This window comes from Poecilia mexicana, unplaced genomic scaffold (genome assembly GCF_051168715.1).
Source record: "Poecilia mexicana isolate PSO_F unplaced genomic scaffold, ASM5116871v1 scaffold_10, whole genome shotgun sequence".
NCBI lineage: Eukaryota > Metazoa > Chordata > Actinopteri > Cyprinodontiformes > Poeciliidae > Poecilia > Poecilia mexicana.
The window spans coordinates 8,065,588-8,080,436 of record NW_028263379.1 but is presented as its reverse complement, the minus strand read 5'-3'; the positions used below and the strand labels follow the sequence as shown (position 1 = coordinate 8,080,436).

The 14,849-nt window shown below is 39.4% G+C and overlaps 1 protein-coding gene across 2 annotated transcripts in view; it reads left to right on the top strand.

Moving 5' to 3' along the window:
* The first annotated feature begins 1,937 nt into the window (after positions 1 to 1,937).
* ankrd50 (ankyrin repeat domain 50) overlaps positions 1,938 to 14,849 on the top strand; it is a 35,718-nt gene continuing 22,806 nt past the window's right edge. Inside the window, exons 1-2 of one of the 2 annotated variants that reach the window (XM_088009388.1) lie at positions 1,938 to 2,096; positions 3,824 to 4,895. In XM_088009388.1, the coding sequence (XP_087865514.1) occupies positions 4,387 to 4,895 (509 nt within the window). In that variant the 5' untranslated portion in view covers positions 1,938 to 2,096; positions 3,824 to 4,386. Of the gene's footprint in view, positions 2,197 to 3,823; positions 4,896 to 14,849 lie in introns of both variants that reach the window. The other variant, XM_088009387.1, reaches the window with a different exon arrangement.

The following is a 14,849-nucleotide window of genomic DNA, read 5'->3' as shown; positions in this document are numbered from 1 at the left end:
GTTTTGGAAATTTACTTTTAAATTAATTTGCAAGGATTGCAAGGATGCTGTCAATGTCAAAATAATCCCCATAGACAAAACCACATAAAAACCAACACAGATGTTGCCATAGGAGATTCTGGATTCTCATTATGTCCAATTTATTTGTTTTTATGACCTACAACCTTTGTTAAATCCTCTTAAGCAATGAATATGTTTGCTGTCTTTCTTAAATACAAGTGAGATTTGGTGATGCTTCAACACAGTGGTCTACTGCTTCAGCTGAATTAACTCTCCAACATGAGTCCCATTCCAAATAAATACTGCAAAAAACTTGTAGCAGGAATGTGTCTGTCAAAGTTTTCTACCTTTTCAACTGAACCTGAGGCTTTTCAGGCTGATGTGTTTTGATCTAATCCGAAGCTGCTGATCTTACATCTTGTTGAGCACTCTCTGAAGAAGTTTCTCAGGGGATGTAACTTTAAGGTGCCGCAGCCGTAGGTTGTAATAACCGGCGGTATGTTTCAGGCCGATGCTGACTGTGCTCACAGAGATAATTCAATCTGGTGCTGAAGACAGGTTCCACTTCAGATCTGATTTCCTGTAGGAGCCCAATTTCATGGTTCAGCATTACACATCGAATTGCTTTGGGAAAAGGCTGAGGTTGTGCTGAGAGAGAACAATGGGGTAAGAAAAAGGTCAAGTTAAGGTGGGAGAAACATGACACCAGCGAAGAATAAAGAGACTGAAGTGGGTTTCATGTCATGCATGTTCAGACGTATTTAGGAATACCACGGTGTGACATGAAGACCTGCAGTTATCAGAGTGGAGCTCCTTTGAACTTAAAACAAATACAACAGCTCAATTGTCTAACTTTTCACCTGAAAGCCATTTGGAAGTTGCTGCTATGATTCATTTAAGTTTCTGGGTCTCATCAAGTTATATTCAATCCAGACTTGTTTCCAATGAGGCCTGAGTGTCCCACCAGTTTCCCATGAGTTTCTATGCCATCATAAAGCTCAAGACATACATGTAGAGTCAAACTTTAAAACAAGCAATTCAAAAACAGGAATGGATCCACCTCTGTGAGGTTTTAATCACCGCATCGACCCATTTTCAGTGTTCTGGCTTAAGGAAGAAGGTTTTCATCTCAGATTTTATGGTACTCGAAATGATCCTTACACCTCTGTGCTTGACTGCAGGGATGATGTTAGTAATTAGGGTACCATAGCTATTATTTTTGATTTTTTGCAATAAGGAATATAACAAAATGTAAAATGTTTTAAACAAAGAAAATATTTTTTACACTGCACTTTATGTTGTGTACTGATTCTTCAACTGTCATTGCTTGATAACAAGCTTTACTAACAAACATATGGTAGAAAAAAACCTTTATATGGATACGGTGTCTTAATGTTTATGCTGACATATTGCTATTTTGTCTGGTTCTGTGAGCTAAAATACTTATTGTTCCATGACTCCAGAGATAAAAACTGATTTGATTGTTAAAAAGAAGGCAAATAAGAAAATAAAAACTATTTTATACTGTACTGTTTATCTTGAAATAGGATCACATAAAGTTTTATCAAATGAAAAAAGTAATTTCCTATTATTCTATTATTGTTATTAATAATATTATTGTTGATATAACATTTCAGATTTCAGATTTGTGCAACTCAATTTTTTAGATGTCTATTTTGAGTGAATGCATAATTTTTTTATTTGATAGATAGATAGATAGATAGATAGATAGATAGATAGATAGATAGATAGATAGATAGATAGATAGATAGATAGATAGATAGATAGATAGATAGATAGATAGATAGATAGATACTGTACTCCCGTTTGCTAATGCTTTTCAAGTTATCCAGTTATTTTTCCTAATTTTAGCCTGGTGAAGGAAGATAAGACTTCAAATCCCATGGGTCTTTGCGGGAGAGTGTTGGCGTGTGCGCACTGAATTTATGTGGAGTGGTCGGAGGCGGAGAATCAGTCAGCTCGCTGTGGAGCTGTGTTGGGCAGCAGGAGGAGCCGACCGCCGACAGAAAAGACCGATTCAAAGAAAGAACTCGAGTGATACCCTGATGCTGAACACCAGCGACTGGAAGGAAAGGGTAATTGTTTATTTCAACGTTTGGTTTGAACGCGGAATTGCAGGAATTCTACGCAGGAAGCTACACACCCCAAAAATAGAGAGAGGATACTGTGAGAGAGGTGAGAGGAAACCCGTTTGTGGTTCGTTACAGACGGTAAACTGAGCCGAAAAATAGCGAAACGCTCCACAATTGGTTCAGTTGGAGTTGAAGGAACAGTCACTGTTGAATGCATTGTTAAGCTAAGCTACATTTAACATTTATATATCGCCCTAAATGCATTCAGTTGTTAGAAAATCTATTCTTGGGTTTTTAAAAGCCCCTATAGGTAAAAATCTCTCTTTAAAAAACAGGGTGAGGTTTCTCTCGCCATACAAAAGACTTCTGCAGCCTTCTCAGTTACTGATCTGAATTCGTGCCGCTTTGCTAAAATAAATGGTATACAAAGCTTGTTTCTCGTTAAAAAAGCTGACCCGTGAAATGCTGAGCATTTATTGAGGGATGTATTGTTTGTAGAAGGCTTTCAGCGCCCCACAGAAGCAGAAAGGTGGAAATGTATGAGAGTCTAGTTATCTGGCAACCTTACAAAGTAACCTGCAAGGCTGTGTGTGTGTGTGTTCGTGCTCCTGTAGCGTACAGCTAAACGGATACTAGACTGAAATATATCAATTTCTGATCCACTGTTACTGAGTATTGCATAAAAAAGAAAAAAAAAGCATTTTAATGCTGAAGTGCCCTCCACTTTCACTCTACGTGCAGAAAATGGGGACTTTTCCCCCTCTCACAGTTCAGGACGGATGTGGACTGTTTGGGATTTAAAGCCACATAGGAAGGAAGACGGGATCAGTGGATAGACTGGAGAAACTGGACAAAAAAAGAAAAACCTTGCCAAGAATTTAGTTGCAAGACAGGCAGGCAGTGATGTGGGTTGTGTAGGATGAAAGCATAGAAAAACCAGCTTGCCTACCTTCTGTGGCTGTAAGAGGAGCCCACGTTTATATGCAGGCTGGAAATAATCTGCTGTAGTTTTCATGTGTTTTTAAAGGGATAATTATCCTATTTGTGTTTTTCTATGCAATGGCTGAGTAATAAAATGAATTATAAGAACCTTGAAATAAACAGCTTAATGATTTTATCCACAAAAAATAATATATTAGGCGTATAATTATATTATCTGCTTTGTAGACCAAAAAAGGTTTTGTTTCTTAGTGCCTACTGAGAACAGTTTTACTGTTGTGCTCTGGGTAGAGTATAATAAGCAAATCAGAGCAGGTTAGTGGAGCCTAAACAGACATGGCACGTGTAGCTTGTCAGACGTAGTTTCCAAAAAGCATTAACCTTAATAGGAATGATGGATGGCACCTTTATCTTGTTTACACCATGTAAAAAAAAATGGGCTAGTTGAGACCAATACACCTGTCCAGACTTTGGTAGGAAAAGAGAGACATAAGATAAACAAACAATAATGCAAAAGGAAATTATAGTTACTGTGTTGATTTATTTAGCAATTTATTGCTTATTGTGGCAGACTTATTCATCATTCTATGCTCCATACAGCTGCAAGAACTAATTAGTTTCTTTGGCATCTCGTTATAAATGGGTTTTAAAGCATAGAAACTTTATGACAACATTTTTAGCTATTTTATAACTGTAACTGTAAAAAGCATTGGTATACCTTGATACTTGAGTTTTAGACGCAGCAAGGTTGCACTTTGGGTTTAATCTGGATACTTTCCCCTTTTTTCCAGGGATTCAACATGTTATCGGAGAGAGTGACTTTGCACTGACAGCCTCATCCATGTTAATGTAATGGAAACGTGCTTCTGGTCAGCAGCGTCTGAAATGCATCAGTGGAAATATATGAGGAACCCCCATGGCTAATCATATCAAGTGGTGCTGGCTTGGCTTTGCCTCTCAAGAGCCGGGTGCCCTGCCCTTCCCAGCCCAGCGCCATGCTAAGACAACACATGGACAATAACAAGGAGCGCCCAGTTCAACCGGTGGGAAAGCTGTGGAAAAAGTTGGTGGAAAATCTACAGTTTGAGTCCCAATGTCAGTCTTGCTATTTTTTTTTTTTATTTTGACCTAGATTCTCTGTACACACAGTAGCCATCTGAAGAAAAGCTCCTTTATTCTCTTCCACTTCCACTCTAAATTGCACCAACATCGGAATTGTAGGGGAACATTTACAGCTGAGAAAATGGATGTTCAGATTTACAGCCAGCTTCTGTTGAAATTAAAAATGCATGGGGGAAAATAAAGGGACCCATATGAGCAGGAGGAAGAGGCGGAACAGCAGCATCAGTTCAAAATGGCCCAAACCAGTTTGCTGCAGGGAAAACGCTTTTACTGCCGAGAGTGGGTCTTCCACAAGATCCAGCACTGCCTGCAGGAGAAAACCAACAACCTGAGCGGAGTGAGCAGCACTCCCAGCAAACAGCCCCTGCCTGTGCCGCCCGGAGGGGGCGTGCCCGTCCCCGGTGGTATCACGACCGGATCGGCCAAGTCCGGTAGCTCCTGGGGGGTGTTACTGGTGGGAGGACCTGGGAGTGGGAAGACTGCTCTGTGCACGGAGCTGCTGTGGCCCACATCAGCCCAGGGAACGTACCGCAGTCTGCACAAGCAGAGCCTGGCTTTCCACTTCTGCCGGGCCGACGACTCGGACACGCTGTGTGTCGGTGGATTCATCCGGGGACTGGTGGCCCAGATATGCCGAGGCGGGCTGGTGCCGGGTTACGAGGAGAAGGTCCGCGACCCGGCTGTGCAGAGCACTCTGCAGCCTGGGGAGTGTGAGAGGAACCCCGCAGAAGCTTTTAAGAAGTAAGAACATGAATATTCACATGAAAGCATCACTTTTAGGGCTGCAACAATGATTATTTTAGTTATTGATTAATCAGATAAAAAAAGCACATTCTGCAGATTTTTGCAGTTATAAATAATATTTTTTACCTAAAATGTAATAACAGCGTTCCTTTAATGAACACTTGATTATTTGTAGCAAAGGACGCATCTGCAGCACAAAAATACTTCTGGCATCAACAAACCTTTCTGCTCGACTTGGCATCAGTACAGTATAAGGCTGACTTTGCTGTTATTTTTTGGGTTACTCAATTTATAATTGAATACAAAAGGTGATTAAAAAGTTATTTTTTTTGTACAGGATTTGTATCATGAAGCTAAAACTATTCTACTTGAGGAATTTTGGGTAGAACATATTTACAGACAAAATGCAAATTTTATTCCTAAAGGCAAAATTTTGGGATATTTGTGACTTAATTACTGTTCTATGATGTTCTTTCAGCATTAGGCTTTTTTGAGTCTGAGCCAGTTAATGACTAATTAGTTACTAAATTAGTTGATGATTACTTCAATAATTGATTCAACACAGTTAATCCTTCTAGCCCTAGTAGCTTTACATCTAATATATGGCATTGTTTTATATTGTTGCATCATAAAAATTATGAATACCGAATATTGATATTTATATTTGGCGTTCAAAGTAGAAAGGTAACAGTGAGTAACTCACTCAAATAATATCTTCTGCATACATATATGCAAGAAACTCATTTTTGTCCTTTGAGGTAAAAATAGTTTGTTTGCTTGAAATTTAAAATCCAAACTCAGCACCTCCCCCTCTGCTTCCTATCCTCCACCTTCTGACCCCGTTATCCCCTCCTCCTCTTTTTTTTTTTTTTTTTTTTGCTCACACACACAACCAGAGGCTCCGCCTCACAAGGCTCCCCTCTTATTTGCTGTCATGGTTTTGTTGGTTTTCCCCCCGGTGTGGCATGCTGGGTGGGACTGTCCCCGCTCGGCTTTCTGATTCAACAAAGGTCAGATGTTCTTAAGCTCAGGTGGCCAGAGCTTTGAACTGTGACTGATTCCCAGACCTGAGGAGTGACTGTTGTATAAGGATGAAGTGCAGATGTTAAGCTGAAGTACAGTAGGTTTTGTTGGCTTGCAGCACCCTGCCTGGGCATGTAACGCGATCAAGATGGACTGTTATTGCAAACGGAGGCTTTAAAGGCGAGCTGCACGTGAGAGTGAGTGTATGCGGTGGACTTGGATGACTTGTCTGCACAGCCTGGGTCAGGCTGTCTGTAACGCAGGCTGGAATGCTCTACAGAACACACACGCTTATGCTTTTGTGGCCATCTGGTGACACTTAGAGCACCGTCTCAACATCACACACACAAAGCAGGGGAGTGGGTGAGGTAAATCATTTTTTAATGCTCTATAACCACCTTCCATATCAACTTAGTCTTTCCAAAGGAAGCCAGCGCTCTTCTTGTCATCTGCTCGTAATCATACGGCTGGTTCTGATGACTCTGACTTGAGGTTGACCTTTCTTCAAATAAAAGGCAGGTTTTTATTACGAAACAAACCAGGACTCTGCTCTCTGTTTCGCTGGAAGTCAGAACAGGCACGCTTGGTCAGCCCCACCTCGTGAAACAAATATTCTCCCTGCAGTCGACACCTCAGGCCCAGAATCTTATTATTGCTCCTCCTTTTGTTTGTCGGCCGGCCAAAGGGACTCTTGGTTGAGCGCCTTATCTTCATTTAAAGCGTAAAAGATTCCCCAGCAGTGCTGAACACAAATAATCTGAATGGCCTCCTTTCTGCTCCAGATGCTATCTGCTTTCAAGAAGCCAAGAGATGTCTGGCACAGAAACGTTAGGAAATAAAAGCAGGGTGGAACATGGAAAAGCATAAAACTTTACTGTTAGTTCAGGATTATGACTGTTAATTTACTTGAGGAATAAAAATTCAGAGGGGTGCATACCTTGTTTCCATTTAACTGATGCAAGTTTTCACATTTTTAAGGAAAAGTCAGAGGTTTTATTTAGTAGAAGTATTTGGAGGCCTTCTTTTTAAATCTTTTATTTTTGCTGCGAGAGCTTTTGGCCCGCCCTCTCTAAACCCCCTTTCCAGCTGTGATTTTTAAACATTGCCTAGTGAGTGAGTGCAAGAGGCCCTGCCAAATTCTTTAGCCCAGTCAAAGGCAAACAAGTCACATTGTTGGTAGTAATCCTCACTCTTATGTTAATACAATAAAACCGCTTTGACATGAGTTGATGTCCACCTGTGCGATTTGATTTTGGCCTCTAATAGTTTTGCAGCAACAGCTTTCTAGATTTTGGGATTTAAACAAAATTCCAAAACCTTTGAGTGTTGCAATTCATAGACTTTCTCTCATTTTTTTTTTCCAAATATACTTTAACATTATTTTTGCCTGTTCCTTAATGCTTAAGAGCTTCCCTTATACGTTTTCTTCTATGTTTTGTTTTTGCTCTTTTATGTAAATCAGGACAATAGTGGTGTGAGTTGAAGAAAATGTATTTTTGTCTTGACAAAAATGCTACCAAACAAACCAAGATAACCAAATCTGCTTATATTAAAACCCAGCTACTAGTTTGCTAATTTTATTGTACTAGACTAACTACAAAATCACAAAATCTGACCATTCGGTCTAGTTTCTAGTGCAAATATCTTAGTACGCTTGAAATGAGACAAACCAATGTTTGTAAGTAACATTTCAGCAAGATATAGGGGCTTGTTTTAGGTCGGTAATATTGATGAAAAAGTCCTAGTTCCATGGCCAAATTATTTAATTTATGACATGAGAAAAATGTAAATGCTGTAAGTGAAATAATCTGTCAATGGAGCTAGTATTTTTTCATCAATATTAAGGACTCGTATCATGGACTTGAACATGTGCTGAAAAGTTTCTTGCACATTTACTTTGTTTGTTTGTTTCTTTCTTATTTCAATTACACTAAGACTTTTGCATGAGAAACTTGATCACTGAAAAAAGTGATTTTAACTAAATATTATTATACATGCTTCTCTATATTACCACCAGTCACCTCCAAGCCGTGTACTGCTGCCTCCACCAAAACAATTGTTCAGTGCAAGAGTTTAAATGAGTTTTCTTGAATGTCATTCAAACTTGCGCTTCTCCCTCCTTCTCATTAAAAGTTGATTTTTATTTATTTATTTTTTAAAGTAGCAGTGTAATCTTGCTTCCATAGAATTAGAATTAGAAATAAACTTTATTGTGCCTCAGGAGGGAAATGTAAGTGTATCATATCACACTGATTCCATCTCTTGGAAACAATTATTATTTAAGAAAAGCTTCTCTTTCAGTAAACTGTTTGGTATTATTCATGCAATTCCCACTTTTCCACATCTTATTACAAAATAGATGTTTTAAAAGAATCCTGATTTACTTTGCAAATCTGAGTTAACATTTTCAGAAAAGAATTAAGCTTGAAAATGCAATAATTATCATCTTCGAAACTAAATATCCTTTGTAGCTTTGACATATTAACACCAACAGGTTTTTTTTTTTTTTTTTTTTTTTTTTTTTTGCTTTCAAGGCCCTTTTTGAATTCACACATCTTTAGAAGTAATGTGATGCATTAGCAGGTCAAATGCCTGCTGGCAGCTGCCACAGAGATAAAAGGCAGTTTCACCTTTCAGTGTGCTTTTCTTCTGATCTGAATCAGCCAGTGCTGGCTGTCTTGTTCAGACAATAAACTTGATATTTCTGTTTCATTTACATTTCAGATTGGTCGACTTCACTGCCATCAGTGATACCTAAAACCATTGTCTGTCTGGCTGCAGACATCAAGGGTTTAACTGCCAGATTTGTCTGTCTTGCTCACATCCGCATCAGTCTACTAAGTCTACTTCTGTTTTAGCAAACATTTGTCGGTTTGCAAGCGTCTGAGTTTTAAAGAACTGATCAGATAGGCAGGTGAGATGGCATACAGCATTTTTCCCCTTTCAGGTTGAGAATAAGGAGAATTAATCCATTCAAGTTGGCAAGTTTTTTTATTTTTTTTTGCTGATGGAGCGAACTGCTTTCAAATGTTGGCGTGTCTTTATGTAGATCTGTTGTCATCAGAATGTAAAGTAATGTGATTTGCAGCTGTGTAGGTTTTTATTTGCCTGTAAAGGGCACAGGCCTCTGAAGTGATGAATGATCTTGGCTTAAAGCTGTGAAAGAGTTGGAACATTCTCAACTAGTGTTTTATTCTCAGGACATATGTGGAAAGAATTGATTTTACACTTGGAGTTTTTTTTAATGCAGCTCTTCTGTAAGTCTTTGTTCATTCAGAGCAACTTTTGATACACCAAATAGGTTGACATTTCTGTTCAAATCGGGCTTCATGTCTGCTTTAGCATTTTGAGTCGATGCCATCTTATTAGGGTTAAAATGAACGCGACTCCTTTGCTTTCATGTGGTCCACTGCTGTGGAAAATATGTAGGAGATTAGGGCTGCGTTTCAGAAACAAAAGGGGAAAAAAAAACTCCCAGTGTGAAGCATCAGCTCTGTTTGGGCAGATGAGGAGAAACGGCAGTGCTGGTGCGGCTGCAGCGATGACTCAGCAATAGTCTCTCCACACCACAAGCAGCGTGTGTGGAGCATTTCTGCCTACGTGTTCGGGTGGGCACTCATAACTCATTCATGTAATGGTTGTCCAACTTTTAAACTCTTAAGACCACAGCAAGAAGGGCTGTGAGTTTATTCATGAAAACAAAGAATGGCTGCGGTTGAAGGCAATCGTGAAAACTGACCATCATTTGCCAAAGTAAGAGCCACTGTTGTGATATTTTCAATGGTATGCAACTTCAAATTACTCGTGTTTACTTTAAAAGCAAACAAAAGACAGACTTTTTTGAAGAAGTAGACATGTTTGCTTTAGGATTTGTTATTGTGGGAGTTTTAAAATCTAAATCTGATCCTCCTGGCTCCTCAGTGACGTGGGTGTCCTTTTTTTAAAATCCTGTATGATTGATGGAGGACTGGCAACGTAAGCCAATCACATCCCACAACAGTCATCACTTTTTGGATACTGCTAGATCTGTGTTGGTGAATATTCAGTGACTTGAAAAAGTGTTCACATGTTGCTGCGACAAACGTCAGTGTGTTTCACTGGAATTTTATACAACAGACCAATACATTTTTTAAATTATAAGAGAAGTGATGGATTAATTTGTAACTTGTTTACATTCAGTGCAACCAGCTTCCTTTACCCAGCTGGTGGTTGCTCAGTAGAGTCCACCTGTCAGAATAAATGTAGCTTTTCCTGGAAGTGTTCAGACATTTGTTGGAGACGATCAGTAAACAAACAGAAGACCAAGGAGCAACTCTGACAGGAAACATGAAGCTGGTGTTCCTGGAGGAAATGCAGAGACCCCTGCCTCAGGTCGGGGAACTGTTAACAGGATAACGAGGGGTTGAAGTTTTCTGATCTTTAAAAAGCCTGACCTACCTCCTCTGATTGTAGCTGATACAGACGTTTTATTTTTTTTGTCTGAAAAGTCATGAAAGCAACAGTAGGGTGACGTGGCACACATGTAGTGTCGCTTGTGGTGAAAAACTCATCCTGCGCGTCACCCTAAGCACACTGTACTCGCTGTGAAGCACTGTACCATCGGGATGGTTTTCTGTTACACATGCAGGATGGCTGGTCAGCTGATGGAAGATTGGTGAAGCTAAAGATCGGTCAATCCTGAAAGAAAAACTGTTTGGCGCTGCAAAAGGCTTAAAACTGGGGCAGAGGTGAGCCTGGACAATGCACACGTGCAAAAACAAAGGAGAAAAAAATGTAATTGAAGTGCCGAAGAAGGAGAAATGCACACTACTAAGGGGACAAATTATGTTTCCAGCATATTTGATTGACTAGTTTTCACATTTTAAGCTATTCATTATGCCAGAAAACCCATTTTTGCTGCCCTGTTACTGAAAAGCTAGCAACTAGCGGGAGAGTGGTTTGCAGAATCTAGTCCAGCTCTGTACTGGACAGCTTGTTGGTCGTCTCTACTTGCATCCAGACTAATGCACGTTTATATTTGAGCAGAACAGGAGCGAAGTGTTGGAAAGGACAGGATGAAATTTCAGATTCCTTTAACGGTATTGGATAACTATCGAGGAATGCTCACCTCGTCTGGCTCTGGAAAAGCTTGGGGGTGGTGATGGAAATATTTGGTTGCGAGGAGGTATGTGTGCTGCTTTTAGAGCGTTTACACCCTGGTTAATTATTAATAGGAAAGATTATAAAGAGGACAAGTATGATATTTAGTATATCAACATATTTTAATGAGTTTTACATGAATTTTTCCCTGAGACTAGTTCCATTACAGTCTTTTGAATCTCATATAACTTGAAGGTTATCTGATTTTTACTGAAAAATGTCTCAGCATGCATTTGCACGGTTGAATGTTTGCTAATCAATCAATAAAATTTTATTTGTATAGCACATTTCAGCAGCAAGGCATTTCAAAGTGCTTTACATCATTAAAAACAAAAACACAGTCATGTAACATTGAATAAACAATAATACAAAAAAAGTTTTCTTCTAGATCTTTCTTGGACCAAGTCATCTGCTTGACATAATTTATTTCCATTTGACTAGAGGCTTTACTTTGCTTAGGGATGGCACTCAGAATCGACAGTGGACATTGATTGAGGCCAAATTGATTTGTTGCATTGTCTCAGCCATTCAAAGAAGAGCAGAAACAAGCATTTTTTTAAAAAGTGCTTTTTGGACCATTTGGCTGTAATTAGGAGTGTTTGCTGATGTTTTATTTCATCATGACAAGCCATTTCTGGGTAATTCTTGATTGCTGTAGCACATACGTCCATGTTTTTTATCTTTTAAGCTATTTAATACTGATGTTACATTTAGCTTCAGAAAACGATGTCATTTTTATGTTAGTGTGGAGTAATACTTTAAGACGGCTTTAACAATGGTACAGCAGAAAATTAATCAAATGAGGAGCCACTTTGTTTTTCAAGGGGTGGCAATTAGAAGCAACAATAAGTCACTTCAGAGTCTCAAGAGGAAATGCATTCCTCTCATTTTTGGAAGATGCCACATTGTATTTTATGTAAAATGCTTCATTCTGCCACCTGAGTCTGAATATGTTCAAAGTTCAGCTTTGCTCAGTCAAATATGACGTTTTTTGCAATAGATGGAGAAAAAAATCTGCAAAATCAGACATAACCTTGTGAGTTTTCTTGTCTTCAAGCCCAATGTGGTTTTTAATGACTCTGTACCACAGCTACTGCTTAGAGGTTGCATGACTTCTGCATGTCTCTCCAATGTAAAAATTGGTTATTCTAGATGTTAGGAGGAATACATTTGGACACACCTGAACCGCTGATGTGGGGATTTTAGTTGTTTGAATTACAGTTTTCATCAGAAGCCATTATTGACATTTGTGTTGCGTTCGAGGCTGACCGAGTTTGGGTCACAGCTCTTTTAAATGCTCCCGTAGTCTCCCAGTTTGTTAGGTCTCCACGCTGCTGCTTCCAGACTGCTATAACTTGTAAAAGGTTTTTCCTGATTTTTACCTCTTCTCCATACCTGCATTCTGTCCGACTGAAGCGGTCACATTTGGATGAAGCACCAACTGCAGAGTGTGATCAGATCTGAGTCAAAAACAGGAGCCATGAACATAACTACAATGATCCTGAAGCTAAAGTTATAATCATAAAAGTAATAGAAATCATATATGCCCTTAAATAAAGAAAATGGTCAAAATATAAGCATAGATCAGAGGCAGGTTTCCCACATGTGAAGACACCACTACTCTTTGTCAGCATAGGCGGATTACATTGATGAGTAAATACAATCTGTCTTAAATAGAAAAAAAAAGTGTTTTCTTGGACTTGTAGGTTTAATCCATGTCTAGGAATCTGTCATTATCCTTTGGATTTACTCAATTGGGGTTTAAAAGCTTAGAGTTTGGAGGTTATGAAAACTAATCTTTTTTTCAAGAAGATTACATTTTCACAGCTTTAGCTGTAAGACTACTTGAGTGACGACTCGTGTCGGATTTGAAGGGTTAACATGATATATTTTGACTCGTAGGATCCCAAACATTAACCGAAACTGATGTTTTTACTTTGACGTTGTGCAGTTAAAGGAAAATGCTGCCTTTCTTTATGGTGATGTACAAATCTCTATAGTTAAACCACAGCTTAGTCAAAAATTAGTAGATTTGGTGATTAAACCAAAAATTTACTTTATTTCCAACGTCTTTTTGTGGATGTAAATATTGTGTAAATTGATAGAGACTCATGTGCTTCACTTCAGGATGGTGATTTCCTGGTAAGTTCAGAGGAATTTCAGTCTTTATTTTTAATATGTTAAACTTAATGAAAACATTTCAAACATTTCTTCACCCAGCTTTGTTAAGCAAATCTCTGCAATTGCAGTTTTAGGGTGTGTTCACACCGGCCGTTTAGTCCACTTTATTTGAACTCCAGTTCATTTGCCAAAACGTTTGGTTCAATCCCTAAGATTTCTCAAACCTAGTTCTGCTCATTTCACCACTTTGGGGGGAAAAAAAACTAAACCAAAAAAACAAATCAATGATTTTTAGAGAACTTCAGAACTTTGCAGAACTTCATCAAGCCCGATAAAACTTTGACACAGATGAAAACAGGCTGACGGAGGCGCTAGTATGCAAGTAAGCAAAGTGTCTTGCTTACTTGCAAGAAACTGGATGTTCAGAACATTTGTTCTCAGAATGAGTCTCTCACTGCTCTCCTTTTTAGAGGAATGATTGCAATACTGACCTGCATAATGTCAGACTGAGGAAGAAGAACGATCTGCCTGATGGTAGTTTGGTTGGGTTTGGGTGAGTCAGGACATGACTCAGCTGTGGTTCCGTTCTGTGGTGCTGAGCATTCCCCTGACTGTGGAAAGGCACTCAGCAGAACCTCTCCAAATTGGCTCGATGTTGAATGAATTGGTGATTATTTTAATGAAACAGAGGAACGCTTCGTCCGTTTGATTCCGTTGCCTGGAGCTTCACATATCATGACCATTTTTCCACGGTTAAAGTTATATTGAGAGTGTATTTTGACTCCAGTGCTGCTTTCTGTGAGCATGTGGGTCTTGGGGTGTGCTTTGTGACTTTGCCAGTCCTATAAAATGAAGAGCGTGAATGTGCGAGCCTCTGAATCGCTGCCCAGTGCAGCTCTGTCAGCCAAGACGTCTTCACTAAACATCACACTGAAAGCTTCACTTTGTACATTATGATTGCAGCGACGGCGGCTGCAGCCCTCAACACAACATGACAGATGGGGATCGCGTTTGATTCATATAAGACCTCCCTTCCCCCGATTTTCTCCGTTAAATTGCTTTTGGAATCAATTTGGGCTTTTGTTTAGAACCAGAATAATTAGTGCATAGGTCCAAGGCAATGGTTTTTAGTTTTCCAGGTGTGCAGCATATTTCTTTAACGAATAAAATCGGCTTATTTTTTCTCTCCAGCTCCCATACCCTGCTGAGTTTTTCTTTGTCTGGAATCCCTCCCTTTTGACTCTTTGACAGCCTGAAAGTAGCTGGATTGTGAGGGAAGAATGCTGCTTTGTTTTGCCCACTTGCTGTCACTGTGGATTTGATTGTCTCGGTGGGCAAAGTGGCCTCATACACAACCATTCACACACTCTCTCACAAGTCACCCCTGCGGATGGACATTCCCTTTGGCAGGACTCCCAGATGGCGCTGCAGGTTCTGTGTGGGCTGTGACAATGAGACTGAGTGATTGACTGCACAGCTAAAAAGGCTGAGCAGCACTGAGGTGCAGCGTGACGGTTAAAAGGCCTTAGCAGTGCTTTTCATTCCAGCTGGTGGTTTACATTGCTTAGAGAAAGTTTGCAGCTCAAGGTTTAAATTTTAAAACTGATCATTTTATCTAATTTCTTACTGCTAAAATGTGGAATAACTTTGAAAGCCAAAAATCAGAGC